Raw genomic sequence first — 26,420 nt, 5'->3', positions numbered from 1 at the left:
AAAAAAGTTAACATCATCAAAGTTGGGGGCATACAGGTTTGCTAGTGCAACTTTAGTGTTATATAGTTTACCAGAAACAATAATAAAACGGCCATTTGTATCAGATATTTTATTATGGAGTTCAAAAGAAATATTTGAGTTAATAAGAATGGAAACTCCCCAAGCTTTAGCGGCAAAGGATGAATGAAAATGCTGACCCGCCCACTTTGACAGAAGCCGGGAGTTATCAAAACAACGAATATGAGTTTCTTGGAGGAAAGCAATGTCAGCTTTGAGTTGTTTAATATGTGAGAATACCTTCCTCCTTTTAACAGGGTGGTTCAATCCCTTTACATTCCAGCTCACGAATTTAAGTGCACTAGCCATTATCAATTACTAATGCATAAAAGGCAGCAGGCATATAAAAAATCAAGCAGTACAATAGCAGTCTGGGAGCAGAGATGTAAACATAGATTCGTAAGGTCAAAATATAAACATGTCCTAAGCAATAAAGAGATGTTGGAACTGGAAAATCTACCCCACCCGCACAACCCAAAACTAGACTGCTACCAAAACAAGTAGCTAGCTCTACCAAAAAAATTAACCCAAATACAACTTCCAGATCTGTGTCATTAACAACAGTTCCGTATAAATACTATAGCAAATAATAACTAGTTTATGCACTAGAAAACATAACTACAGATTAGAACACCTTCTGCAGAAATATACAACTTAATACAGAGAAAATCGGAAGAAAACCAAAACTAACCTACCCGCGAAAAATTATAGAAGAATAAAGTAAGAGAAAGGGGAAAAAAAAGGTAAGAAGGAAAAAGAAAAAAGAAGAGGAAGGGGAAAATTATAAATTCAAGACAAGTATTTATCAACCATTTACAGAGAAGGGAGAAAAAAATTCAGAGATTAGAAAAAAGGGGTGAAGAAAAGAAAAAGATAAAATAAATAAATATTTAAAACAAAGGAAAAATAAATCAGCAGTTGAACTGTGAACCGACAAACAGGGAGGCCTTCACTAAAGACTTCGAACCTCCAAAACAAGTTAGAATTAGTTGTAGAACTCTGTAGGTAAAGTTATACAAGAATAAAAATAGGTTACACACACACCAAATCCCGGGAGAGATTGTCAACAGCCCTTAAAGTTTCAATGAATAATGTCTGAGTGATTCAAGTGAATTCCGAGTCCAGAGAAAGTAATTTTAATATGAGGAGTACTTATCCACCATTTTAGGAGGTCCGATCGGGTTCCGAAGATGACTGGATGGCCGGAAGACTTGCCACAAACGCTTCAGCTTCCTTTGCTGATTTGAACCACTTGAATTTCCTCCCACTAATTTTTGCTTCATTGTATGCCCTCTCTTGTGCTTTTACATTAACTTTGACATCCCTTGTCAGCCACGGTTGTGCTATTTTGCCATTTGAGTATTTCTTTGTTTTTGGAATACATCTGTCCTGCACCTTCCTCATTTTTCCCAGAAACTCATGCCATTGCTGCTCTGCTGACATCCCTGCCAGTATCTCCTTCCAATTTACTTTGGCCAACTCCTCTCTCATACCACTGGTATTTCCTTTACTCCACTGAAATACTGCCACGTCAGACTTTGCTTTCTCCCCATCAAATTTCACGTTGAACTCAGTCATGTTGTGATCACTGCCTCCTAAAGGTTCTTTGACCTTCTGCTCCCTGATCACCTCCGGTTCATTCCATAATACCCAATCGAGTAGAATTGATCCCCCTAGTCGGCTCAATGACAAACTGCTCCAAAAACAACACCTCATCACAACCAACAAACTCACTCTCTTGAGATCCATTTCCAACCTGATTTTCCCAATCGACCTGCATGTTGAAATCTCCCATGACGATCATAACGTTGCCCTTTTGACTCGCCTTATCTGTTTCCTGTGGGAGGCCTGGATATAACTGCCATCAGGGTCCTTTCACCTTTGCAGTTTCTTAACTGAACCCACAAGGATTCAACATTTTCTGATCCCGTGTCACATCTTTCTACTGATTTTTTGCCATTCTTTAGCAGCAGAGCCACGTCACCCCATCTGCCTACCTTCCTATGTCTCCGATAGAGAATGCAACCTTGGACATTCAGCTCCCAGCTAAAACCATCCCTCAGCCCCGTTTCAGAGATGGCCACAACATCATACCCGACCATCTGTAAAATTGCAACAAACTGCTCCACCTTATTTCTTGTACTCTGTGTGTTGAGATAGAACATTTGAACACTGTACAGTCGGCCCTCCTTATCCGTGGATTCAACCAACCGCGGATCGGGAAAACCCGGAAGTTCTCTCTCCAGCACTGGTTGTTTTCTTGTCGTTATTCCCTAAACAATACAGTATAACAACTATTTACGTAGCATTTACATTATATTAGTTATTATAAGTAATCTAGAGATGACTTGAAAGTACAGGCAGTCCCCAGGTTATGAATGAGTTCCTTTCCTGAGTCCGTCTTTAAGTCGAATTTGAAGTCGGAACAGGTACATCTGGTATTATTTAGCGTCAGATAGTCAAACATTTGTCTTAGTATATAGTACATATTTTCCCTTTCTATGCATATAAAACACTTAAGAAATGTATGTATTTCAATAATTCAACCACTGCATTGCTTACTAATAATTGTAGCTTTCATCGGGGCAGGGCCTTTCACGTGCGCCATTAAAATTGTTCCGATGGTTGACCGACTGTAGCCGAATGCTTTTCCAATGACGGATGGCGTTTCACCTCTTTCCGATCGCGTAATTACTTCCACCTTATTTTCAATCGTGATCGTGATTGCTTTCGTGAACAGAAACACTGTGGATTCAGAGCTGCGCTGGGTCCTAAAGACCACCGCACTGAGACAGGTTAAATAAGGTCTGGCGTTGTGCTGGGTCCTAAAGACCACCGCACTGAGACAGGTTAAATAAGGTCCGGCATTGCGCTGGGTCCTAAAGACCACCGCACTGAGACAGGTTAACTAAGGTCCAACGTTCCGCTGGGTCCTAAAGACCACCGCACCGAGACAGGTTAAATAAGGTCCGGCGTTCCGCTGGGTCCTAAAGACCACCGCAGCGAGACAGGTTAAATAAGGTCTGGCGTTGTGCTGGGTCCTAAAGACCACTGCACTGAGACAGGTTAACTAAGGTCCGGCGTTCCGCTGGGTCCTGAAGACCACTGCACTGAGACAGGTTAAATAAGGTCCGGCGTTGCGCTGGGTCCTAAAGACCACCGCACTGAGACAGGTTAAATAAGGTCCGGCGTTGTGCTGGGTCCTAAAGACCACCGCACTGAGACAGGTTAAATAAGGTCCGGCATTCCGCTGGGTCCTAAAGACCACCGCACTGAGACAGGTTAAGTAAGGGACTTGAGCATCCGTTTTTTTTGTATTCGCGGGGGGGGGGTCTCAGAACCAATCCCCCACGGATTAGGAGGACCAAATGTACTGTATTTGCTACCCTATTTAATTCTGCATCCCTAAATTACCGATACTCCCCCTGCAGTCCGCAATTACGTCCTATCACCTGCCTGCCCTCCTGACAGTCTGACTGAATACTACCTCTGCTTTTTTCACCATCCATCCTATTCTGAGTCCCTTCACTCTGGTTCCCACCCCCACCAGCCAAATTAGTTTAAACCCTCCCCAACAGCTCTACCAAACCTGCCCACGAGAATATTGGTCCCCCTCGGGTTCAGATGCAACCCGTCACTTTTGAACAGGTCATACCTCCCCCATGGTCCCTTTTCCCCCTGCCGCCATCAGGAAGAAGGTACAGGAGCCTCAGAACTCAAACCACTAGGTGCAGCAGCAGTTACTACCCCTCAGCCATCAGGCTCTTGAATCAAAGGGGATAACAAACTAACAAACTCTTCCCGGGCTTCAACCCAGGCGCAAGTATCAATTATAACCGACGTCTCAATGACAAACTCTGCCATCTCCTTCAGCAATGATGTCTGGGTAAGTCTAGTCTAGTGGTACTTACACCCCCGTAGTCTATCCCTCCTGATTGGTTGGTCCTTATCCAATCAGATTCCAGTTCTTACAGATAAACCAGGTAACCTAACAAATGAGGAGGAATCTGCTGCTACCTCCTGTCTTCTCTATATTTCCGTGGTTTCTGGAAGGATCGCCAGGATCCTGAAGAAATACATAGAAACATTGAAAATAGGCGCAGGGGTAGGCCATTCGGTCCTTCGAGCCTGCACCGCCATTCAGTATGATCATGGCTGATCATCCAACTCAGAACCCTGTACCTGCTTTCTCTCCATACCCCCGATCCCTTTAGCCACAAGGGCCATATCTAACTTCCTCTTAAATATAGCCAATGAACCGGCCTCAACTGTTTCCTGTGGCAGAGAATTCCACAGATTCACCACTCTCTGTGTGAAGAAGTTTCTCCTCATCTCGGTCCTAAAAGGCTTCCCCTTTATCCTTAAACTGTGACCCCTCGTTCTGGACTTCCCCAACATCGGAAACAATCTTCCTGCATCTAGCCTTATTCTCTTCACGTTATATGTCAACGATTTAGATGACAGAATTGATGGCTTTATGGCCAAGTTTGCAGATGACGATGTCAAACTAGGTAGTTACTGTTGAGGAAGCAGAGAGGTTACAGAAGGACTTTGACAGACCAGGAGAATGGGCAAAGAAGTGGCAGATGGAATAAAGATGTGGACTGTTTTCTAAGTGGGGACCAAATTCAGAAATCGGAGGCGCAAAGTGATTTGGGAGTCCTCGTGTAGGATTCCCTAAAGGCTAGCTTGTAGGTTGAGTCGGTGGTGAGGAAGACAAGTGCGATGTTAGCATTCATTTTGAGAGGACTAGAATACGAAAGCAAGGATAGAAACCGTAAGGCATATGCGCAGAATTAGGCCATTCAGCCCATCGAGTCTGCTCCACCATTCCATCATGGCTGCTCCCAGATCTCACTCAACCCCTTACACCTGTCTTCTCGCCATACTCCTTGATGCCCCGACCAATCAGGAAACTATCACCTTCTGCCTTAAATATACGCATGAACTTGGCCTCCACCGCAGTCTGTAGCAAAGTATTCCACAGGTTCACTACTCTCCAGCTAAACCAGTTCCTCCCTGCCTCTGTTCTAATGGGTCACCCCTCAATCTTGAGGCTGTCCCCTCTAGATCTGGATATCCCCCCTCCACCCACTGTAGGAAACATCCTCTCCCCACAGCCACCCATTCTAGTCCTTTCAACATTCGGTAGGTTTCAATGAGATCCCCCGCCCCCGCCCTTGCATTCCCGTGAGTACAGGCCCAAAGCTGCCAAACATGCCTCACGTGTTAACTCTTTCATTCCCAGAATCATCCTCGTGAACCTCCTCTGGACTCTCTCCAATGACAACACATCCTTTCTGAGATACGGGGCCCAGAACTGTTGTCAATACTCCAAGTGTGGCCTGACTTGTGTTTCATAAAGCCTCAACATTATCTCCTTGTTTTTATATTCTATTCCCCTTGAAATAAATGCCAACATTGCATTTGCCTCCTTTACCTCAGACTCGACCTGTGAATTAACCTCCTGGAGGTCTTGCACAAGCCCCTCTGCACCTCTGATGTTTGAACCTTCTCCATGTTTAAATAATAGTCCGCACTGTTGTTCCTTTCACCAAAGAATGTAATGCCAAGGCTTTATAAGGCGTTGGCCAGACCACACTTGGAGTGTTGTGAGCAGTCTTGGGCCCCTATGCAAGAAAAGATGAGCTGGTGTTGAAGAAAGTCCAGAGGAGGTTTACGAGAGTTAACCTGGGAATGAAAGGTTTGATATCTGGCTCTGGGCCTGTACACGCAGGAGCTTAGAAAAATGGCTCGGGAGGGGTAGTGGTGGAATTCTCATTGAAACCTACCGAACACTGAAAGGCTTAGATAGATGGATACGGAGACAATGTTTCCTGTGGTGGGGCGAGTCTGGGACCAGAGGGGGCAGCCTCAGAATACGAGGACGTCCATTCAGGACAGAGATGAGGAGGTCGCTGAATCTGTGGAATTCATTGCCACGGGTGGGTGTGGAATGGAGGTTTAATGGGTTCTTGATTCATAAGGGTGCAGGGGGAAGGCAGGAAATGGGGTTGGGAGGGATGATGAATCAGCCGTGGTGGAATGATGGGCTGAATAGTCTAATTCTGAGCTTGGGTATCATGGTCATGCCAGTGGGGACGGGAGGCAGGGAAATCACACGGCCAAGCCTCTCGGCTGCGGACAATTGAACGGGTGTCCCCTGTCCTTGCAGGGGTGACGGTGACGCACCGGGAGGAGGTGGGCTTCAGGGAGGCAGACGTTGCCCTGCTGCTCGACTCGCTGCCAGCGCAGGAAGGGGTGCAGCGGGCAGATCTTCTGAAGGCCAACGCCCTGAGGTTCCGAGCTCATGGCCGCGCCTTGGACGCGTACGCCAAGAAAACAGTCAAGGTAGGAGCCGTTTTCTTACCCCCACTCAGTGTTTCATACAACACAGACACCAGAGATGACCCTTCAGCCCACGATGCTGTGCCAAAGTAATTATAAACGTCACCATGGTGATGAGGAAATTCACCATGGACGATCCCACGTCCGGCTGCGAAAGAAGGCGGATTGGGCTCGGGACTGTCCATCCTATCCCGTTAAAAACCCAGGAACGCCAACAGAAGCTCCAAAGACTGGGAGAGGAAGGGTCTTCGAAGGTGGGCTACCCTTGGGGAGAACTTGAAGGACTAGCCCAGGTCAGGGGACTCGGGAAAGGTGCCGTCAGCGGCCTGTGCCCCTGTAGGGACGATGGGCTGAGGTAAATAAAACTAACCGGGCCACATACAGGTTGGAGGAGCAACTCCGTCCAGATAACCTCCAGACTGATGAACATCGCTTTCTCTAACTTCCAATAGCTTTTCCCACACCGCCCTGCTTTCCTTTCATAAGATACGGGAGCAGAATTATGCCTTCTGGCCCAGCGAGTCTACTCCGCCAATTCACCATGGCTGATCCATTTTCCCTTCAGCCCCAATCTCCTGCCCTCTCCCCGTATCCCTTCATGCCCTGACCAATCACGAGTCCATCATCCTCTGCCTCAAATGTACATAAAGACTTGGCTCCACAGCCGCCTGTGGCAACAAATTCCACAGATTCAACACCCTCTGGCTGAAGAAATTCTTCCTCATCTTCCCTCTAAAAGGACACCCCTCTGTTCTGAGGCTGTGTCCTCTAGTCTTAGACTCTCCCACTATTGGAAGCGTCCACTCTTTCACCATTCAATAGTTTCAATGAGGTCACCCCTCATTCTTCTGAATTCCAGTGAATACAGGCCCAGAGCCGTCAAACGGTCTTCACGTGACAAGCCGTTCAATCCTGGAATCATTTTCCTGAACCTCCTTCAAAGCCTCTCCAACCTCCTTCGAGCCCTCTCCAACCTCCTTCAAACCCTCCAACCTCCTTCCAGCCCTCTCCAACCTCCTTCGAACCCTCTCCAACCTCCTTCGATCCCTCTCCAACGTCCTTCGAACCCTCCAACCTCCTTCCAGCCCTCTCCAACCTTCGAACCCTCCAACCTCCTTCAAACCCTCCAACCTCCTTCCAGCCCTCTCCAACCTCCTTCAATCCCCCCAACCTCCTTCCAGCCCTCTCCAACCTTCAAACCCTCCAACCTCCTTCCAGCCCTCTCCAACCTCCTTCGAACCCTCTCCAACCTCCTTCGAACCCTCTCCAACCTCCTTCGATCCCTCTCCAACCTCCTTCGAACCCTCCAACCTCCTTCCAGCCCTCTCCAACCTCCTTCGATCCCCCCAACCTCCTTCCAGCCCTCTCCAACCTTCGAACCCTCTCCAACCTCCTTCGATCCCTCTCCAACCTCCTTCGAACCCTCCAACCTCCTTCCAGCCCTCTCCAACCTTCGAACCCTCCAACCTCCTTCGAACCCTCCAACCTCCTTGGAATCCTCTCCAACCTCCTTCGATCCCTCTCCAACCTCCTTCAAACCCTCCAACCTCCTTCCAGCCCTCTCCAACCTCCTTCGAACCCTCTCCAACCTCCTTCGATCCCCCCAACCTCCTTCCAGCCCTCTCCAACCTTCGAACCCTCCAACCTCCTTCAAACCCTCCAACCTCCTTCCAGCCCTCTCCAACCTCCTTCGAACCCTCTCCAACCTCCTTCGATCCCTCTCCAACCTCCTTCGAACCCTCTCCAACCTCCTTCGATCCCTCTCCAACCTCCTTCAAACCCTCCAACCTCCTTCCAGCCCTCTCCAACCTCCTTCGAACCCTCTCCAACCTCCTTCGATCCCTCTCCAACCTCCTTCGAACCCTCTCCAACTTCCTTCGATCCCTCTCCAACCTCCTTCGAACCCTCCAACCTCCTTCCAGCCCTCTCCAACCTTCGAACCCTCCAACCTCCTTCAAACCCTCCAACCTCCTTCCAGCCCTCTCCAACCTCCTTCAATCCCCCCAACCTCCTTCCAGCCCTCTCCAACCTTCGAACCCTCCAACCTCCTTCAAACCCTCCAACCTCCTTCCAGCCCTCTCCAACCTCCTTCGAACCCTCTCCAACCTCCTTCGAACCCTCCAACCTCCTTCGATCCCCCCAACCTCCTTCCAGCCCTCTCCAACCTTCGAACCCTCCAACCTCCTTCGAACCCTCCAACCTCCTTGGAATCCTCTCCAACCTCCTTCGAACCCTCCAACCTCCTTCGAACCCTCTCCAACCTTCTTCCCCAACTTCTTTTCCATTCCGCATTCTGGTGACCCTTGTGCCTGTCAACGAAAGCCACCGAGAGACACAAAGATCGTCGTTTAAAGGTCTTTCGTTCAGTACACACCAACATTTGGAGTCACTCTGCAGAGAGGCTCCCCGTCCCAACATTGCGTCACATTTTTATATGTTAAAGATCAAAGTTGGTGGCGGGCCCATTTTGTCGTTACGCTGCACTCGTCGTGCTTCAGCAACCTTTCAACAACAAACACGGCAATGATAACCTTGCGCTCAGCATCAGTAAGACCGAAGCATAAGACGAGGGACCGTACACCAGTTCTCATAGAGGGATCAGAAGTGGAGAGGGAGTGAGCAATTTCACGTTCCTGGGTGTCAACATCTCAGATTATCTAACCTGGTCCCAACATACCGATGCAGCTACAAAGAAGGCAAGACAGCGGCCATATTTCACCAGGAGTTTGAGGGGTTTGGTTTGTCACCTAAAACACTTGAAAACTTCTCTAGATGTACTGTGGAGAGCATTCTCGCATCTGGTACGGAGTGGGGGTGTGTGGGGGGCTACTGCACAGGATCGAAGCAAGCTGCAGAGAGTTGTAAACTCAGTCAGCTCCATCACGGGCACCGGCCTCCATCGTATCCAGGACATCTTCAAGGAGCGGTGCCTCAGAAAGGACCCCCACCACCCAGGACATGCCCTCTTCTCATTCACCCCAATCTGCCACTCCAGGAAGACCATTGTTCTGAGCTGCATTTTAAACTCAATCTACAATCCATATTCAGATCTGAAGACTGGTTGCTGTTGAAAATAATATTTATTATATTCTGTAATTCCAGAATATGCCCTAACAGGCCTCTGGCTCATCTTCTCCACTCCACTCTCATGACCACCTTCTGGTTACCCCTCACCCTTTTTCCATGGCCCACTCTCCTCTCCTATACCCTTCAGCCCTTTATCTCGTCCACCTACCGTCTCCCAGTAAACACCCCCCCCTCACTCCACCTTCTTATTCTGGTTTCTGCCCCCCCCCCCCCCCCGTCCTTTCCAGTCCCGACGAAAGGTCTCAGCCGGAAACATCGAGTGTTTATTCCCGTCCGTAGATGCTGCCTGACCTGCTGAGTTCCCCCAGTGTTTTGTGTGGGTTTCCAGTATCTGCAGAATCTCTTTGTGTTTGTTATTTTCTTGTAGTTTGTTCTTTTTTTGTGCAGGGAGGGGTATTTGGGGGTCCATGTGCCTGATCTGTTTCATTCATTTTTTTGTTGGGAGGAGGGATTTGGGGGACGGAGTGTCTGATCCGTTTTGTTCGTTTTATTTGTGTGAGGAAGAGGAATTTGGGGGTCAATGATCACGCTGCCATTCTTGGCTATCTGGAGAAGTGTTTCCGAGTTGTTTACTTTGATAATAAATTAACCTTTGAACCTTCCTCTTACACACACTCATTAAAATCGACACCGACAGGGGCATTTATAGACAATAGATGCAGGAGTAGGCCGTTCGGCCCCTCAACCCAGCACCGCCATCCACAGTTAGTACCCCATTCCTGCCTTCTCCCCATTTCTCTGCACTATCTTTAAGAGCTCTATCTAACTCTTTCTTGAAAGCATCCAGAGAATTGGTCTCCGCTGCCTTCTGAGGCAGAGCATTCCATAGATCCACAACTCTCTGGGTGAAAAAGTTTTTCCTCAATTCCGTTCTAAATGGCCTACCCCTTATTCTTAAACTGTGGCCTCTGGATCTGGACTCCCCCAATGTTTCCTGCCTCTAGCGTGTCCAATCCCTTAATAATCTTATATGTTTCAATCAGATCCCCTCTCATCCTTCTAAATTCCAGTGTATACAAGCCTAGTCACTCCAATTTTTTAACATATGACAGTCCCGCCATCCCGGGAATTAACCTCGTGAATCTACGCTGCACTCCCTCAATAGCAAGAACAAATAGCATTTAACACGGTCGGAGAGTCACTGATTCACTCAGCATAGAAACGAGCCCTTCGACCCATCTGGTCGATGGTTGCAAAGATTCCCATCCCGGTTCCATTTTCCCCATATCCTTCTAAAACTTTCCTTTCCAACTATTCCTTGATACGGCTGCCTCGCCCACTTCCTCTGGCAGCTCGGCCCATATACTGCCCACCATCTGGGTGAAAACTTTGCCCCCTCAGTCTCCTATTAAATCATAAACACAAGAGCTTCTGCGGACGCTGGAAATCCAGAGCAACACAGACAAAACACTAGAGAGGATCTCAGCGAGTCGGGCAGCGTCTGTGGAGGGGAAGAATCGGTCGACGTTTCAGACCGTCAGGATAGAAGGATCCTGGTCCGAAAAGTCGATCATTTAGATGCCAGTTGACTTGCCGAGTTCCTCCTGTGTTTCATCTGTCACTTCCCATTAATTCTCTCCCCTCTCATCTGAAGCCTTGGGGCCTTTAGTTGATCTCTCAGCCCTGGGAGGGAAAAATAAAACCGCACATTTACATTTACGTGATTTTGTAGACTTCTGTAAGATCACCCCTCAGCCTCCAATGGACAGAGTCCCTCCCTGACTCAGCCCATCAAATCCCCGCAGCATCATCCTAAGTCTCCTCTGCCCTCTTTCCAACTTAGCGGCAGGGTGACCCAAAGGACGGAATATTGTAAGCGTTGCTTCACGATCATCTTGTGCAACTGCAATACAAGACGCCAGCCGTTTACTCTGAGGCCTGTCTGACGCAGGGCCGCCGTCGAGTTACGTAGCCTTCCAGTCCGCCACCCGCTCACACTCACCCTACATCAATCCTGTTGCCACCTTCCTCCCAGGCTTGGCACCTAACCCTCCGAGTTTGTTTGAGAAACTGTGGGTTCCCCCAGGGGGCATCTCAATGACGTGTGAGGCAGGAGGATTGCAGGGGAGTCGGCGAGTTGAGGATGATGTGGGAGAATACGTCACGTAGAATAGACCTGACGGGCTAAATAGCCGCCTTTGCTGTCATCATGAGACACAGACTCCTTTCTCCCCGTCACCTGCAGGTCCTGGTGGTGGGGGACTTCGCCAACACCAACTGCCTGGTCTCCATGATCTCCGCACCTTCCATCCCTCCGGAAAACTTTACCTGCCTGGCCGGGCTGGACCAGACCCAGGTAGGGAAACGAGGAGATCCTCCGGTCTCCACAGTGATCCGTACACGTCAGCTGGGAGAGGTGCTGAGGAGGGAAGTGCCGGGGGTGTTGGAGAGAGAACTCCAGAGGGAAGTCAAGGGAGATTGGGGGAAACTTGCCCTGAGTCTCTCTCCTTCTCTTCCTCTTTTCCTCTCCCCCTTCCTCTTTTCCTCTCCCTTCTCTTCCTCTTTTCCTCTCTCCCCTCTTCCTTTCCTCTCCCCTTCCTCTTTTCCTCTCCCCCTCTTCCTCTCTCCCCTTTCCTCTTTTCCTCTCCCCTTCTTCTTTTCCTCTCCCCTTCCTCTTTTCCTCTCCCCTTCTTCTTTTCCTCTCCCCTTCCTCTTTTCCTCTCCCCTCTCTTCCTCTTTTGCTCTCCCTCCTCTTCTCTTTTCCTTTCCCTCTCTTCCTCTTCCTCACCCTCTTACCCCCTCAGTCTCTCTCCTCACTACCCCATCACCCTCTCTCACACCCCTTCACTCACCCTTTCTCCTTCTCACCCTCTCTCTCTCTCCATTTCAGAGAGAGAGGGAGAAAGGGCTTGATGGAAGGGGGCAGATTTGGGTGGAAATTGGCAGAGTGGGGGAGCAAGTTTCTGAGAGTGGAGAGAGTTGGGCGGGAAGGGAACTGGAGAGAGGGTTGGAGGGGAAGTGCAGAAAGGCGGTAGGGAATTCTGAAGAGAGTTCAGGAGGGGTGGAAGTTGAGAGAGGGTCGGGGAAGAGAGGGAATGGAAGAAATGAGAGGGAGGGGGTATACGTGTGTGGAGTTTGCACATTCTCCCCATGATCGCAAGGGTTTCCCCCAGGCGCTCTGGTTCCTGCCCACATCCCAACAACATGCAGGGAAGTCAGTGGGTCAATTTGCCCCGTGTACAATATGGGGGGCAAGTGTTAGGGAATGGGGGGAGAATAAATTAGTGGGTGGGGGGAATGGGGAGGGAATTGGACGGATAGTTGTGAGGGAATTCCAAAGAGAGTTGGGGGGGGACGTGGCAGGAATTCGAGAGAGGATTGGGGAGGGAATTGGGGAGAGAAAGTTCTGGAGCAAGTATGATGAAAGAAACAAGAGAGGGTTGGGTGGGGTGACTCTTCAACAACAGAGTGATTAAAAGGTCACGTGACCGTGAAAGCCCGTGTCTTTAGATAGATAGATAGATACTTTATTCATCCCCATGGGGAAATTCAACTTTTTTTTTCCAATGTCCCATACACTTGTTGTAGCAAAACTAATAACATACAATACTTAACTCAGTAAAAAATATGATATGCATCTAAATCACTATATTATGCCACAACTTCTCCGGCCGGTGAATTCTGTAAAAGGGGAAACTCCCAAAATGATCTCCACACAGCGACCTCCCGCACTCAGCTGGGTAACAGTGTCGATTGGGAGTAAGGTATTTACCTCCAGAAAGTGGGGGCCAAGGAATCTTGTATACCCCACCAGAGAGACCGAGGTACCTCAGAGAGTGGGGCACTCCCACGGTACATTTTATACCCCATCGGAGAGAACGAGGTTCCTCAGAGAGTGGGGCACTCCCACGGTACATTTTATACCCCACCGGAGAGAACGAGGTTCCTCAGAGAGTGGGCACTCCCACGGTACATTTTATACCCCACCGGAAAGAACGAGGTTCTTCAGAGAGTGGGGCACTCCCACGGTACATTTTATACCCCACCGGAGAGAACGAGGTTCCTCAGAGAGTGGGGCACTCCCACGGCACATTTTATACCCCACCAGTGGGAACAAGGTACCTCAAGAGTGGGGCACTCCCACGGTACATTTTATACCCCACTGGAGAGAGCAAGGTTCCTCAGAGAGTGGGCACTCCCACGGTACATTTTATACCCCACCGGAGAGGACGAGGTTCCTCAGAGAGTGGGGCACTCCCACGGTACATTTTATACCCCACCGGAGAGAACGAGGTTCCTCAGAGAGTGGGCGCTCCCACGGTACATTTTATACCCCACCGGAGAGAACGAGGTTCCTCAGAGAGTGGGGCACTCCCACGGCACATTTTATACCCCACCAGTGGGAACAAGGTACCTCAAGAGTGGGGCACTCCCACGGTACATTTTATACCCCACCGGAGAGAACGAGGTTCCTCAGAGAGTGGGGCACTCCCACGGTACATTTTATACCCCACCGGAGAGAACGAGGTCCCTCAGAGAGTGGGGCACTCCCACGGTACATTTTATACCCCACCGGAGAGAACGAGGTCCTTCAGAGAGTGGGCACTCCCACGATACATTTTATACCCCACCGGAGAGAACGAGGTTCCTCAGAGAGTGGGGCACTCCCACGGTACATTTTATACCCCACCGGAGAGAACGAGGTACCTCAGAGAGTGGGGCACACCCACGGTACGTTTTATACCTCACCGGAGAGAACGAGGTCCCTCAGAGAATGGGGCACTCCCACGGTACGTTTTATACCCCACCGGAGAGAACGAGGTTCCTCAGAGAGTGGGGCACTGCCACGGTACGTTTTATACCCTACCGGAGAGAACGAGGTCCCTCAGAGAGTGGGGCAGTCCCACGATACTTTTTATACCCCACCGGAGAGAGCGAGGTCCCTCAGAGAGTGGGGCACTGCCACGGTACATTTTATACCCCACCGGAGAGAGCGAGGTCCCTCAGAGAGTGGGGCACTCCCACGGTACATTTTATACCCCACCGGAGGGAGCGAGGTCCCTCAGAGAGTGGGGCACTCCCACGGTACATTTTATACCCCACCGGAGAGGACGAGGTCCCTCAGAGTGGGGCACTCCCACGGTACATTTTATACCACACCGGAGAGAACGAGGTCCCTCAGAGAGTGGGGCACTCCCACGGTACATTTTATACCCCACCGGAGAGAACGAGGTTCCTCAGAGAGTGGGGCACTCCCACGGCACATTTTATACCCCACCAGTGGGAACAAGGTACCTCAAGAGTGGGGCACTCCCACGGTACATTTTATACCCCACTGGAGAGAGCAAGGTTCCTCAGAGAGTGGGCACTCCCACGGTACATTTTATACCCCACCGGAGAGAACGAGGTCCCTCAGAGAGTGGGGCACTCCCACGGTACATTTTATACCCCACCGGAGAGAACGAGGTTCTTCAGAGAGTGGGCACTCACACGGTACATTTTATACCCCACCGGAGAGAACGAGGTTCCTCAGAGAGTGGGGCACTCCCACGGTACATTTTATACCCCACCGGAGAGGACGAGGTCCCTCAGAGAGTGGGGCACTCCCACGGTACATTTTATACCACACCGGAGAGAACGAGGTCCCTCAGAGAGTGGGGCACTCCCACGGTACATTTTATACCCCACCAGAGGGAACGAGGTACCTCAGAGAGTGGGGCACTCCCACGGTACATTTTATACCCCACCGGAGAGAACGAGGTTCCTCAGAGAGTGGGGCACTCCCACGGTACATTTTATACCCCACCAGAGGGAGCGAGGTCCCTCAGAGAGTGGGGCACTCCCACGGTACATTTTATATCCCACCGGAGAGAACGAGGTTCCTCAGAGAGTGGGGCACTCCCACGGTACTTTTTATACCCCACCGGAGAGAACGAGGTCCCTCAGAGAGTGGGGCACTCCCACGGTACATTTTATACCCCACCAGAGGGAACGAGGTACCTCAGAGAGTGGGGCACTCCCACGGTACATTTTATACCCCACCGGAGAGAACGAGGTTCCTCAGAGAGTGGGGCACTCCCACGGTACATTTTATACCCCACCAGAGGGAGCGAGGTCCCTCAGAGAGTGGGGCACTCCCACGGTACATTTTATATCCCACCGGAGAGAACGAGGTTCCTCAGAGAGTGGGGCACTCCCACGGTACTTTTTATACCCCACCGGAGAGAACGAGGTTCCTCAGAGAGTGGGGCACTCCCACTGTACATTTTATACCCCACCGGAGGGAGCGAGGTCCCTAAGAGAGTGGGGCACTCCCACGGTACTTTTTATACCCCACCGGAGAGAACGAGGTCCCTCAGAGAGTGGGGCACTCCCACGGTACATTTTATACCCCACCGGAGGGAGCGAGGTCCCTCAGAGAGTGGGGCACTCCCACGGTACATTTTATACCCCACCGGAGTGAGCGAGGTCCCTCAGAGAGTGGGGCACTCCCACGGTACATTTTATACCCCACCGGAGAGAACGAGGTACCTCAAGAGTGGGGCACTCCCACGGCACATTTTATACCCCACCGGAGAGAACGAGGTACCTCAGAGAATGGGGCACTCCCACGGTACATTTTATTCCCCACCAGAGGGAACGAGGTTCCTCAGAGAGTGGGGCACTCCCACGGTACATTTTATACCCCACCGGAGAGAACGAGGTACCTCAGAGAGTGGGGCACTCCCACGGTACATTTTATACCCCACCGGAGAGAACGAGGTACCTCAGAGAGTGGGGCACTCCCACGGTACATTTTATACCCCACTAGAGGGAACGAGGTACCTCAAGAGTGGGGCACTCCCACGGCACATTTTATACCCCACCGGATAGGACGAGGTCCCTCAGAGAGTGGGGCAGTCCCACTGTACATTTTATACCCCACCGGAGAGAACGAGGTTCCTCAGAGAGTGGGGCAGTCCCACGGTACATTTTATACCCCACCAGAGGGAACGAGGTACCTCGAGTGGGGCACTCCCACGGTACATTTTATACCCCACCGGAGAGAACAGGTCCCTCAGAGAGTGGGGCACTCCCACTGTACATTTTATACCCCACCGGAGAGAACGAGGTACCTCAGAGAGTGGGGCACTCCCACGGTACATTTTATATCCCACCGTAGAGAATGAGGTTCCTCAGAGAGTGGGGCAGTCCCACGGTACTTTTTATACCCCACCAGAGGGAACGAGGTCCCTCAGAGAGTGGGGCACTCCCACGGTACATTTTATACCCCACCGGAGAGAACGAGGTCCCTCAGAGAGTGGGGCAGTCCCACGGTACATTTTATACCCCACCAGAGGGAACGAGTTTCCTCAGAGAGTGGGGCACTCCCACGGTACATTTTATACCCCACCGGAGAGAGCGAGGTCCCTCAGAGAGTGGGGCACTGCCACGGTACTTTCATTTTCTATTTACTGCTCTATTTCGTAAGCTTTTTGATATTTGGAAACTTTTCATTTCGTTAAAAGCTAGAGGATTCGGCCCAGTGCATTACGGGTAAAGCCCTCACAACCATTCACTTTGAAGCGTTGTCATAGAAAAGCAGCGTCCATCATCAGAAACCCCTCCCCGCCACTCAGGCCATTCTCACTCCTCTCTGCTGCTATCAGGCAGAAGGTAGAAGAGCCTCAGGACTCACACCACCAGGTTCAGGAACAGTTACCACCCCTCAACCACCAGGCTCCTGAACAAAAGGGGTAACTACACTCACTTACCCATCCAGTGAGATGTTCCCACAACCAATGATCTCACTTCACGGACTCTTTATCTCGTGTTCTCGTTATTTATTGCTATTTATTTATATTTGCATTTGCACAGTTTGTTGTCTTCTGCACTCTGGTTGATCTTTCATTGATCCTGTTTACAGTTACTATTCTATAGATTTTCTGAGGATGCCCGCAGGGAAATGAATCTCAGGGTTGTATGTAATGATGTACATGTAGTCTGATAATGAAATTTACTTTGAAAGCATCTTTGTTTTATGGTATTTTTCAAAACGTGTGCCTAAGACTTTCTGTATATATGATACACAGAGAGAGTTAGAAAAAGTTCAGACGGACAGAGACTGAACTGCCTGCATATCTGCAGCCTCTCACTGTCTATGTTTCTCTCTTTTCCTGTCTTTGAGTGTCTTCGTGCCTGTTCTTCGACCTCCTGCTGCCTGTCACTCGATCCCAGCTCTGTTCTCCATCTCCTTCTTTCTTTCTCCCTGTCCTCCTCTCCATCTCTCACACACCAGGTCAGCCGTCCGCTCCCAGATCCTTCAGCTGTTAACCTCTCTCTCTCTCTCTCTCTCCCGTAGGGCGCCCAACAGCGGGAAGTGGCCGCGGTCCGGGCACGCCATCTCCCCCGTGCTGCGTCTGTTGCCAAAGCCATCTGTGACCACCTGAGGGTCTGGTGGTCTGGGACGAAGCAGGTACAATCCCTTGGGTCACCGTGGGCAGGCACTGACCAATGGTGTGACGTGATTCGTAACGTCACGACACTGACCTATGGCGTAATGTGTTTCATCGTGGTGCCATGGCGCCGACAAATGGTGTGACGTGATTCGTCGTGATGTCACGATGCTGACCAATAGTTTGACATGATTCATGATGTCCCGACGCTGCCCAATGGTGTGACATGATTTGTGGTGACATGGCACTGACCAATGGTGTGCCACGGTCCATCGTGATGTCACGATGCTGACCAATAATATGACATGATTCATGATGCCACAATGCCAACCAATGGCGTGATGCGATTTGTAATGTCACGACGCTGCCCAATGGTGTGACGCGATTTGTGGTGACATGGCACTGCCCAATGGTGTGACGTGATACAAAGTGGTATCACAAAGCCGTGTCCCCATCCCTCTCAGTTCCACTCAGGTAACCTTCCCCAGCGGGGAGACATTTGCCCGGGTTGCCTCGAGATTCCCCCTGAGTACTCAGAGATCTGGAGGAGGGGTGCGATGCCGTCTGTGGTCGCAGAGCAAGCTGCTGAGAAGAGAGCCCACAAAGGTTCCACGGTTTGCTCAGCATCCCAGTTCAAAGTGAAACGAGAAGCGACCTTGACCCACTGGGATGAGATTTGCCCGATGAAATGCTTGTGCGCCATCCAGTCAGATCATATATACAAAGGGAAGCAGAGTACCGTGCTACGGTTACTGAGAGAGCGCAGGGCAGGTAGACAGTGAGGTGATCACTCTAGAGGTCCGGTCAGGAGCCTGATAACAGCGGGGTAGATGCTGCGCTCCAGCCTGGTGGCGGTGTGTTCCCGACGGGAGGGGGGAGAGTGACCGGGATTTGAGTGGGTTTAGATCTCGCGAGGCAGCGGAAGTGTAGGCACAGCGAGGCGTGAGCCCTGGGACCCAGGACTGGAGACCTGGAGGTGGTCGGAGGCCCATCTGAGTGTGAGGGAGGTAGGGCTGGGAAATGGGTTTGATTTGCTGCTTTTGTCTCCTCCTCCCCCTCCACTCCTCCCATCCCTCCCCCATCCTAACCCTCACCGTCTTCCCTCATCCCCCTTCCCCTCTCCCACCCACCCCTCTTGCCCTCCCTCTTTTCCCTCCTTCCTCATAGTAATGAGGAGCATAACGAATACAAAACCTCCCCCTTTAGCGGAGTTATCTCTAACCAGAGGGTTTGGATTCAAGGTGAGGGGTAAGAGGGCTGTGGGGTGGAGCTTTCTATGCAGATACTCCCGGGGTATTTGGGAAGGAAGTTTGGATGAGGCCTGACCAAGTGTTGTAGGTGGACGCTTAGTGGCCAGTACAGTTGTACTGGACCGAATGGCCTGTTTTTTTTTGTGCTCTGAGGGGAGGGGCTTGCACGGAAAGGGGGTGACGGGATCTCTTATCCGAGGGCAGTTTAATCTGTGGGGGGGGGGTGGGTTCGTTCTTCAAGGACACCTCTCACTTCTCTGGGAGGGGTGGGGGAATACATCCCGGCCATTTTGGATCAGGAGCTAGGTGACCCCTGGCGTGTGGAGGGCAGGGGGCCTGCAAGCTTCCCAGAGTCCCCCTGCCCCGGTGGGGGGGGGGGGGGGCCAGGGCAGGGGAAGGAGGGGCTGGAGGAACTCAGCAGGTCGGAGGGCTTCAGTCAACGATCCTGCATGCGTCTGGGACCAAGAAACCGTCGACTCTCTGGTCGTCCGGGTTGCCGAGCTCCTCCAGTGCTTTGTGGGCGTTGCTCTGGATACCTGGCACCTCTCATGTTTAAGGACAGAGGCCCTTAGGCCCTTCCAAACTGCGCTGATCGCCCACGGGCGCCAATCCTGCACTAACCTTTGATTGTGTCGTTTTGTTTCCTCCCCCCCCCCCCCCAGGGAGAGTGGGTGTCCATGGGGGTTGTCTCCAGTCGGAATGGCTACGGAGTTCCCGACGGGCTCGTCCTCTCCTTTCCCGTCGCCGTGCAGGTACCTGCGATCGTGCGAATGGGGGACCTCAGGCCCCACGATAGCGAGGAACCCACTTCTCCATCTCCTCCTCAGGGGTGGGGGGGGGGCACATAGATGATGTGGAGCCTGGCTGAATAGATCTCTGCCCCTCCACCCCCAGGGCTAATGTTATACTCATCGTCCCATCTCATTAAAGCAGAGCTGCCTTGCTGTGGGATCTTGCTGTACACCAGCATCCGCCCCATACCTCACTCTCGCCATTCCCCCACCGTGACTCTCTCCTCTACAGAACTCTTGCCTTCCTTTCTCTTCTCATCTCATATTCCCATCCTTTCCCCCCTCTGTCTGTCTCTCTTTCCCTCTGTCTCTCTGGCTGTTTCTCTGTTTGAATACAAGCTATCTAATGTATTTATATTTATTGTGTCTGTGTTTTTTTTATCATTGCATTCTTTGTCTTACTGTGATTCTTTTTCATTCTGCATCGGAACTGCAATCTGTTCTCCTTTACACCTGGGCACTGGGAATGACATTGAATAATCTTAAATTATCGTATATCTTTCACTCTCGCTGTCCGTCTCTCTGCCTTTCTCTTTACCTCTCCATCTTTCTATCTCCCTCTGTCGCTCTCTCTCTCTCTGACAGTCACAGTTGGGCTCCTCACTCCGGGCCATCCACCAATTCCAATCGCTCCCCGGTGGCAGCCGTATCCTCGCGTGCCTGGGCCCACCTCTCCCCTCGCCTCTTCCTCCTGACCCGGCCCGACACAGCGTTGGCGGCCACGTTACTGAGAGGAATTCCACCCTGAGCTGCGGGACCGAGGGAGTGGAGTCTCTGTAAAGGTTCTCCCACCTCCCCGTCGGTCCAGACTGCAAGTGCTGCCCTCAGCCGAATAGCTTGGCCTGTACTCAGTGACTGGGAAGAGTCCAGTCAAGTCTGTGGTCTTTTAACTATATACACGTATTCCGTCAAACGTCTTTTCTCCGGACCAGGGTGTAAAGCACATAACACTCGAAGGTAAGGGTAAAATCGACAGATGAATTAATCACACATAAATAACAAACGGAAATGTATAGGTTAAATATTGTCGGGTACAGAACAGATTAACCAGTGACACTTCGAATGTGATGTGGCAGGGAGTTCAGAAGCCTTGTGGCCTGAGGGAAGAAACTGTTTCCCACCCTGACCGTTCCTGTCTTTGTGCATCGGAGTCTCCTGCCTGATGGTAGAAAGTCAGAGAGGATGCTGGATGGGCAGGTGGGATCCTGGATAATACTAAGGAGCGTTCCTGATAAATGACCCCTGTGATCCTCTTAGTCTGGTCTCACAGTCCTTTGTAGGGACTTCCGGTCCGATGCTCGGCTGCTCCCAGACCAGATGGAGATGCAGCTTGTCAGAACACTCTCAGTGGTGCTCCTGTAAAATTCAGTTAAGATGGGGGAGGTGGGGTGAAGCCTCGCCTGCCTCAATCTCCTCAGGAAGTGGAGGCACTGTTCTGCCTTCTTGTTCAGGGAGGTGATATTGAGCGACCAGGTGAGGTCGTCATGATGTCAACTCCCGGGAACCTGGCGCACCTCCCCCTCTCTGTGGAGGGGCCATGTGCTCACGGAAGGAGCGGTCCATCTGCGCCCTCCTGAAGTCCGCTGACATTTTCTTCATCCTCCCTGGCAACTGGAGAGAACATAGCGTAACAGTTAGCACAGCTCCGTTACACCTTGGGGTGTTCCGGCGTTCCGAGGAAGTCTGCAAGCAGCCTTGTTTGTTCCCCCGCCCCTGGGTGCTCCAGTTCCCTCTCACAGTCTAAGGTAGGTGAATTGGTCACTGGCGATTAGGCGAAAGGGCCTTTCCATATAACCATATAACAATCACAGCACGGAAACAGGCCATTCCGGCCCTCCTAGTCCGTGCCGAACTCTTAATCTCACCTAGTCCCACCTACCCGCACTCAGCCCATAACCCTCCACTCCTTTCCTGTCCATATACCTATCCAATTTTACCTTAAATGACACAACTGAACTGGCCTCTACTACTTCTACAGGAAGCTCATTCCACACAGCTATCACTCTCTGAGTAAAGAAATACCCCCTCGTGTTTCCCTTAAACTTTTGCCCCCTAACTCTCAAATCATGTCCTCTTGTTTGAATCTCCCCTACTCTCAATGGAAACAGCCTATTCACGTCAACTCTATCTATCCCGCTCAACATTTTAAATACCTCGATCAAATCCCCCCTCAACCTTCTACACTCCAATGAATAGAGACCTAACTTGTTCAACCTTTCTCTGTAACTTAAGTGCTGAAACCCAGGTAACATCCTAGTAAATCGTCTCTGCACTCTCTCTAATTTATTGATATCTTTCCTATAATTCGGTGACCAGAACTGTACACAATATTCCAAATTTGGCCTTACCAATGCCTTGTACAATTTTAACATTACATCCCAACTTCTGTACTCAATGCTCTGATTTATAAAGGCCAGCGTTCCAAAAGCCTTCTTCACCACCCTATCTACATGAGACTCCACCTTCAGGGAACTATGCACTGTTATTCCTAGATCTCTCTGTTCCACTGCATTCCTCAATGCCCTACCATTTACCCTGTATGTTCTATTTGGATTATTCCTGCCAAAATGTAGAACCTCACACTTCTCAGCATTAAACTCCATCTGCCAACGTTCAGCCCATTCTTCTAACCGGCATAAATCTCCCTGCAAGCTTTGAAAACCCACCTCATTATCCACAACACCTCCTACCTTAGTATCATCAGCATACTTACTAATCCAATTTACCACCCCATCATCCAGATCATTTATGTATATTACAAACAACATTGGGCCCAAAACAGATCCCTGAGGCACCCCGCTAGTCACCGGCCTCCATCCCGATAAACAATTATCCACCACTACTCTCTGGCATCTCCCATCTAGCCACTGTTGAAGCCATTTTATTACTCCAGCATTAATACCTAACGACTGAACCTTCTTAACTAACCTTCCATGTGGAACTTCGTCAAAGGCCTTGCTGAAGTCCATATAGACTACATCCACTGCCTTACCCTCGTCAACATTCCTCGTAACTACTTCAAAAAATTCAATAAGGTTTGTCAAACATGACCTTCCACGCACAAATCCATGCTGGCTACTCCTAATCAGATCCTGTCTATCCAGATAATTATAAATACTATCTCTAAGAATACTTTCCATTAATTTACCCACCACTGTTGTCAAACTGACAGGTCTATAATTGCCAGGCTTACTTCTAGAACCCTTTTTAAACAATGGAACCACATGAGCAATACGCCAATCCTCCGGCACAATCCCCGTTTCTAATGACATCTGAAAGATCTCCGTCAGAGCTCCTGCTATCTCTACACAAACTTCCCTCAAGGTCCTGGGGAATATCTGGTCAGGACCCGGAGATTTATCCACTTTAAAATTTCTTAAAAGCGCCAGTACTTCCACCTCTTTAATTGTCATAGGTTCCATAACTTCCTTACTTGTTTCCCACGCCTTACACTATTCAATATCCTTCTCCTTAGTGAATACCGAAGAGAAGAAATCGTTCAAAATCTCTCCCATCTCCCTCGGCTCCATACATAGCTGACCACCCTGATTCTCTAAGGGACCAATTTTATCCCTCACTATCCTCTTGCTTTTAATATAACTGTAGAAGCCTTTCGGATTTACTTCCACCTTATTTGCCAAACCAAACTCGTAACTTCTTTTAGCTTTTCTAATCTCTTTCTTAAGTTTCCTTTTACATTCTTTATATTCCTCGAGCAATTCCTTTACTCCATGCTGCCTATATCTATTGTAGACATTCCTCTTTTTTCGAACCAAGTTTCTAATATCCCTTGAAAACCATGGCGCTTTCAAACCTTTAACCTTTCCTTTCAACCGAACAGGAACATAAAGATTCTGTACCCTCATAATTTCACCCTTAAATGACCTCTATTTCTCTATTACATCCTTCCCATAAAACAACTTGACCCAATCCACTCTCTCTAAATCCCTGCGCATCTCCTCAAAGTTAGCCTTTCTCCAATCAAAAATCTCAACTCTAGGTCCAGTCCTGTCCTTCTCCATAATTATATTGAAGCTAATGCTATTGTGATCACTGGACCCGAAGTGCTCCCCAACACATACATCTGTCAGCTGACCTATCGCATTCCCTAACAGGAGATCCAACACTGCCCCATCTCTAGTCGGTACTTCTATGTATTGTTGCAAAAAACTATCCTGCACACATTTCACAAACTCTAAACCATCCAGCCCTTTTACAGAATGAGCTTCCCAATCTATGTGTGGAAAATTAAAATCTCCCACAGTCACCACCTTGTGTTTACTACAAATATCTGCTATCTCCTTACACATTTGCTCTTCCAACTCACGCTCCCCATTAGGTGTTTTCATGCGCTGTTTCCAAATAAAGTCCGACTGGTTTATACGGACACTGTGCTGAACCTTTGTCCCTCGATGGGACCCGGTATAACTCCGATAACCTGGGGCTTTGTAGATGTTGGACTGGCAGGTTGTGTGTTACTCCAGTTACACTTAAATGCACTTTAGTTAACATTTTATCCCCCCAACGTAGAGTCACAGTGTAACTCAGGACAGAAACAGGCCCTCGTACAACAGCTTGTCCAAGTGTTGCCCGTGTTTGCAAACATAGACAGAGCCATGCATCCTCCCGAACGTTTTGAGCACAGGAACAGGCCATTTGGCCCACAGTGTCTGTGCTGAACCAGCTAGAAAGCAAGTCAAAAACCACCCAAACACTGAACCCTCCGACCTACACCAGAGAAGTGGCAAATGAAATACAATATGGTCGTGCACTTTGGTGGGAGAAATAAACGGGCAGACTACTACTTAGATGGGGAGAGAATTTAAAATGCAGGGATGCAACGGGACTTGGGAGTCCTTGTGCAGGATACCCGAAAGGCTAACCTCCAGGTTGAGTCAGCGGTGAAGAAGGCGTATTCGGTTCAGGGACTGTTTCTGCTCTGTTTGCAGGATGGACGCTGGCAGATAATTCCAGGACTCCACCTCTCACCCCTGCTCCGGCACAGGATGGCACTGACCGCTCAGGAGCTGCTCACCCAGCGGGATATGGCCCTGATGTTTCTGGCAAGGAGTGAGTATGCCCTCAGGACAGGGGTGAGTTCGGACACTGTAGGGTCAGTAGCAAAGCTGCCACTGATGGGAGAGTGCAGAGTAGGTCCACAGACCCCTTGCTTAGTGGTATTGGTCGATGGCTTAGAAAAAGGTTGGAACCCCTGTAAAGTGAGCTTCACTCTGTGTCTGACCCCGGGAGTGTGTGATGGGACGGTGTGGAGGGAGTTTCACTCTGTGTCTGACCCCGGGAGTGTGTGATGGGACGGTGTGGAGGGAGATTCACTCTGTGTCTGACCCCGGGAGTGTGTGATGGGACGGTGTGGAGGGAGTTTCACTCTGTGTCTGACCCCGGGAGTGTGGGATGGGACGGTGTGGAGGGAGATTCACTCTGTGTCTGACCCCGGGAGTGTGTGATGGGACAGTGCGGAGGGAGATTCACTCTGTGTCTGACCCCGGGAGTGTGTGATGGGACGGTGCGGAGGGAGATTCACTCTGTGTCTGACCCCGGGAGTGTGTGATGGGACGGTGTGGAGGGAGTTTCACTCTGTGTCTGACCCCGGGAGTGTGCGATGGGACAGTGTGGAGGGAGATTCACTCTGTGTCTGACCCCGGGAGTGTGCGATGGGACGGTGCGGAGGGAGATTCACTCTGTGTCTGACCCCGGGAGTGTGTGATGGGACGGTGTGGAGGGAGCTTCACTCTGTGTCTGACCCCGGGAGTGTGTGATGGGACGGTGCGGAGGGAGCTTCACTCTGTGTCTGACCCCGGGAGTGTGTGATGGGACGGTGCGGAGGGAGATTCACTCTGTGTCTGACCCCGGGAGTGTGTGATGGGACGGTGCGGAGGGAGCTTCACTCTGTGTCTGACCCCGGGAGTGTGTGATGGGACGGTGTGGAGGGAGCTTCACTCTGTCTCTGACCCCTTTTTTTTTAATTACAAAATCCTTTATTACAAATATCGGTGCTATACAATATATACAAATCAGTGGCAAACACAATTACTTCACTACAAATAGACAATAGACATTACACCAAAATGTTGCCATCTCTATCCACGATGGCCCTTACACCCCGCGGAGCCCAACGGTCTCGAAACTCCTCTAAGGTCGCCGTGGACTGCGCGTGTTCTTTTTCAATATTTACCCGGGCACGAACATACCCTCTAAACATTGCCAGGCAGTCTGCCCGGGGAGATCCTCCCGCCACCCGTTTCCAAGACCCTCGGATGGCGGATTTCGCCAGCCCCAGGAGCAAGTTGACTAGGACATCCTCATCCCTCCATGCCCCCTCCTTACTGGATGACCATATATAAATAGGGTGGGGTTAAAATGCAGCCAGAAGGCGAGAAGCAGCCCACGCAAATATGCAAAAAGAGGCTGCAGCCTCGCACACTCCATGTACATGTGGTACACGGTCTCCTCCAGCCCGCAGAAGTGGCATGCAGGTGGGAGATCCATGTACA

General features: G+C 50.4%; 1 protein-coding gene across 2 annotated transcripts in view; it reads left to right on the top strand.

Annotated features, from left to right (window-relative positions):
* The window catches only part of LOC140717645 (malate dehydrogenase, cytoplasmic-like), a 59,223-nt gene that overhangs the window by 19,409 nt on the left and 13,394 nt on the right, over positions 1-26,420 (top strand). For both annotated transcript variants that reach the window (XM_073031257.1, XM_073031256.1), the window contains 5 exons: positions 6,233-6,408; positions 11,678-11,788; positions 17,774-17,887; positions 19,780-19,869; positions 24,858-24,978. In XM_073031257.1, the coding sequence (XP_072887358.1) occupies positions 6,233-6,408; positions 11,678-11,788; positions 17,774-17,887; positions 19,780-19,869; positions 24,858-24,978 (612 nt within the window). The remainder of the gene's footprint in view (positions 1-6,232; positions 6,409-11,677; positions 11,789-17,773; positions 17,888-19,779; positions 19,870-24,857; positions 24,979-26,420) is intronic.

The sequence above is a fragment of the Hemitrygon akajei genome, chromosome 28 (assembly GCF_048418815.1).
Source record: "Hemitrygon akajei chromosome 28, sHemAka1.3, whole genome shotgun sequence".
In the NCBI taxonomy this organism is placed as follows: Eukaryota; Metazoa; Chordata; class Chondrichthyes; order Myliobatiformes; family Dasyatidae; genus Hemitrygon; species Hemitrygon akajei.
This window is presented reverse-complemented; position numbering and strand designations above follow the sequence as displayed.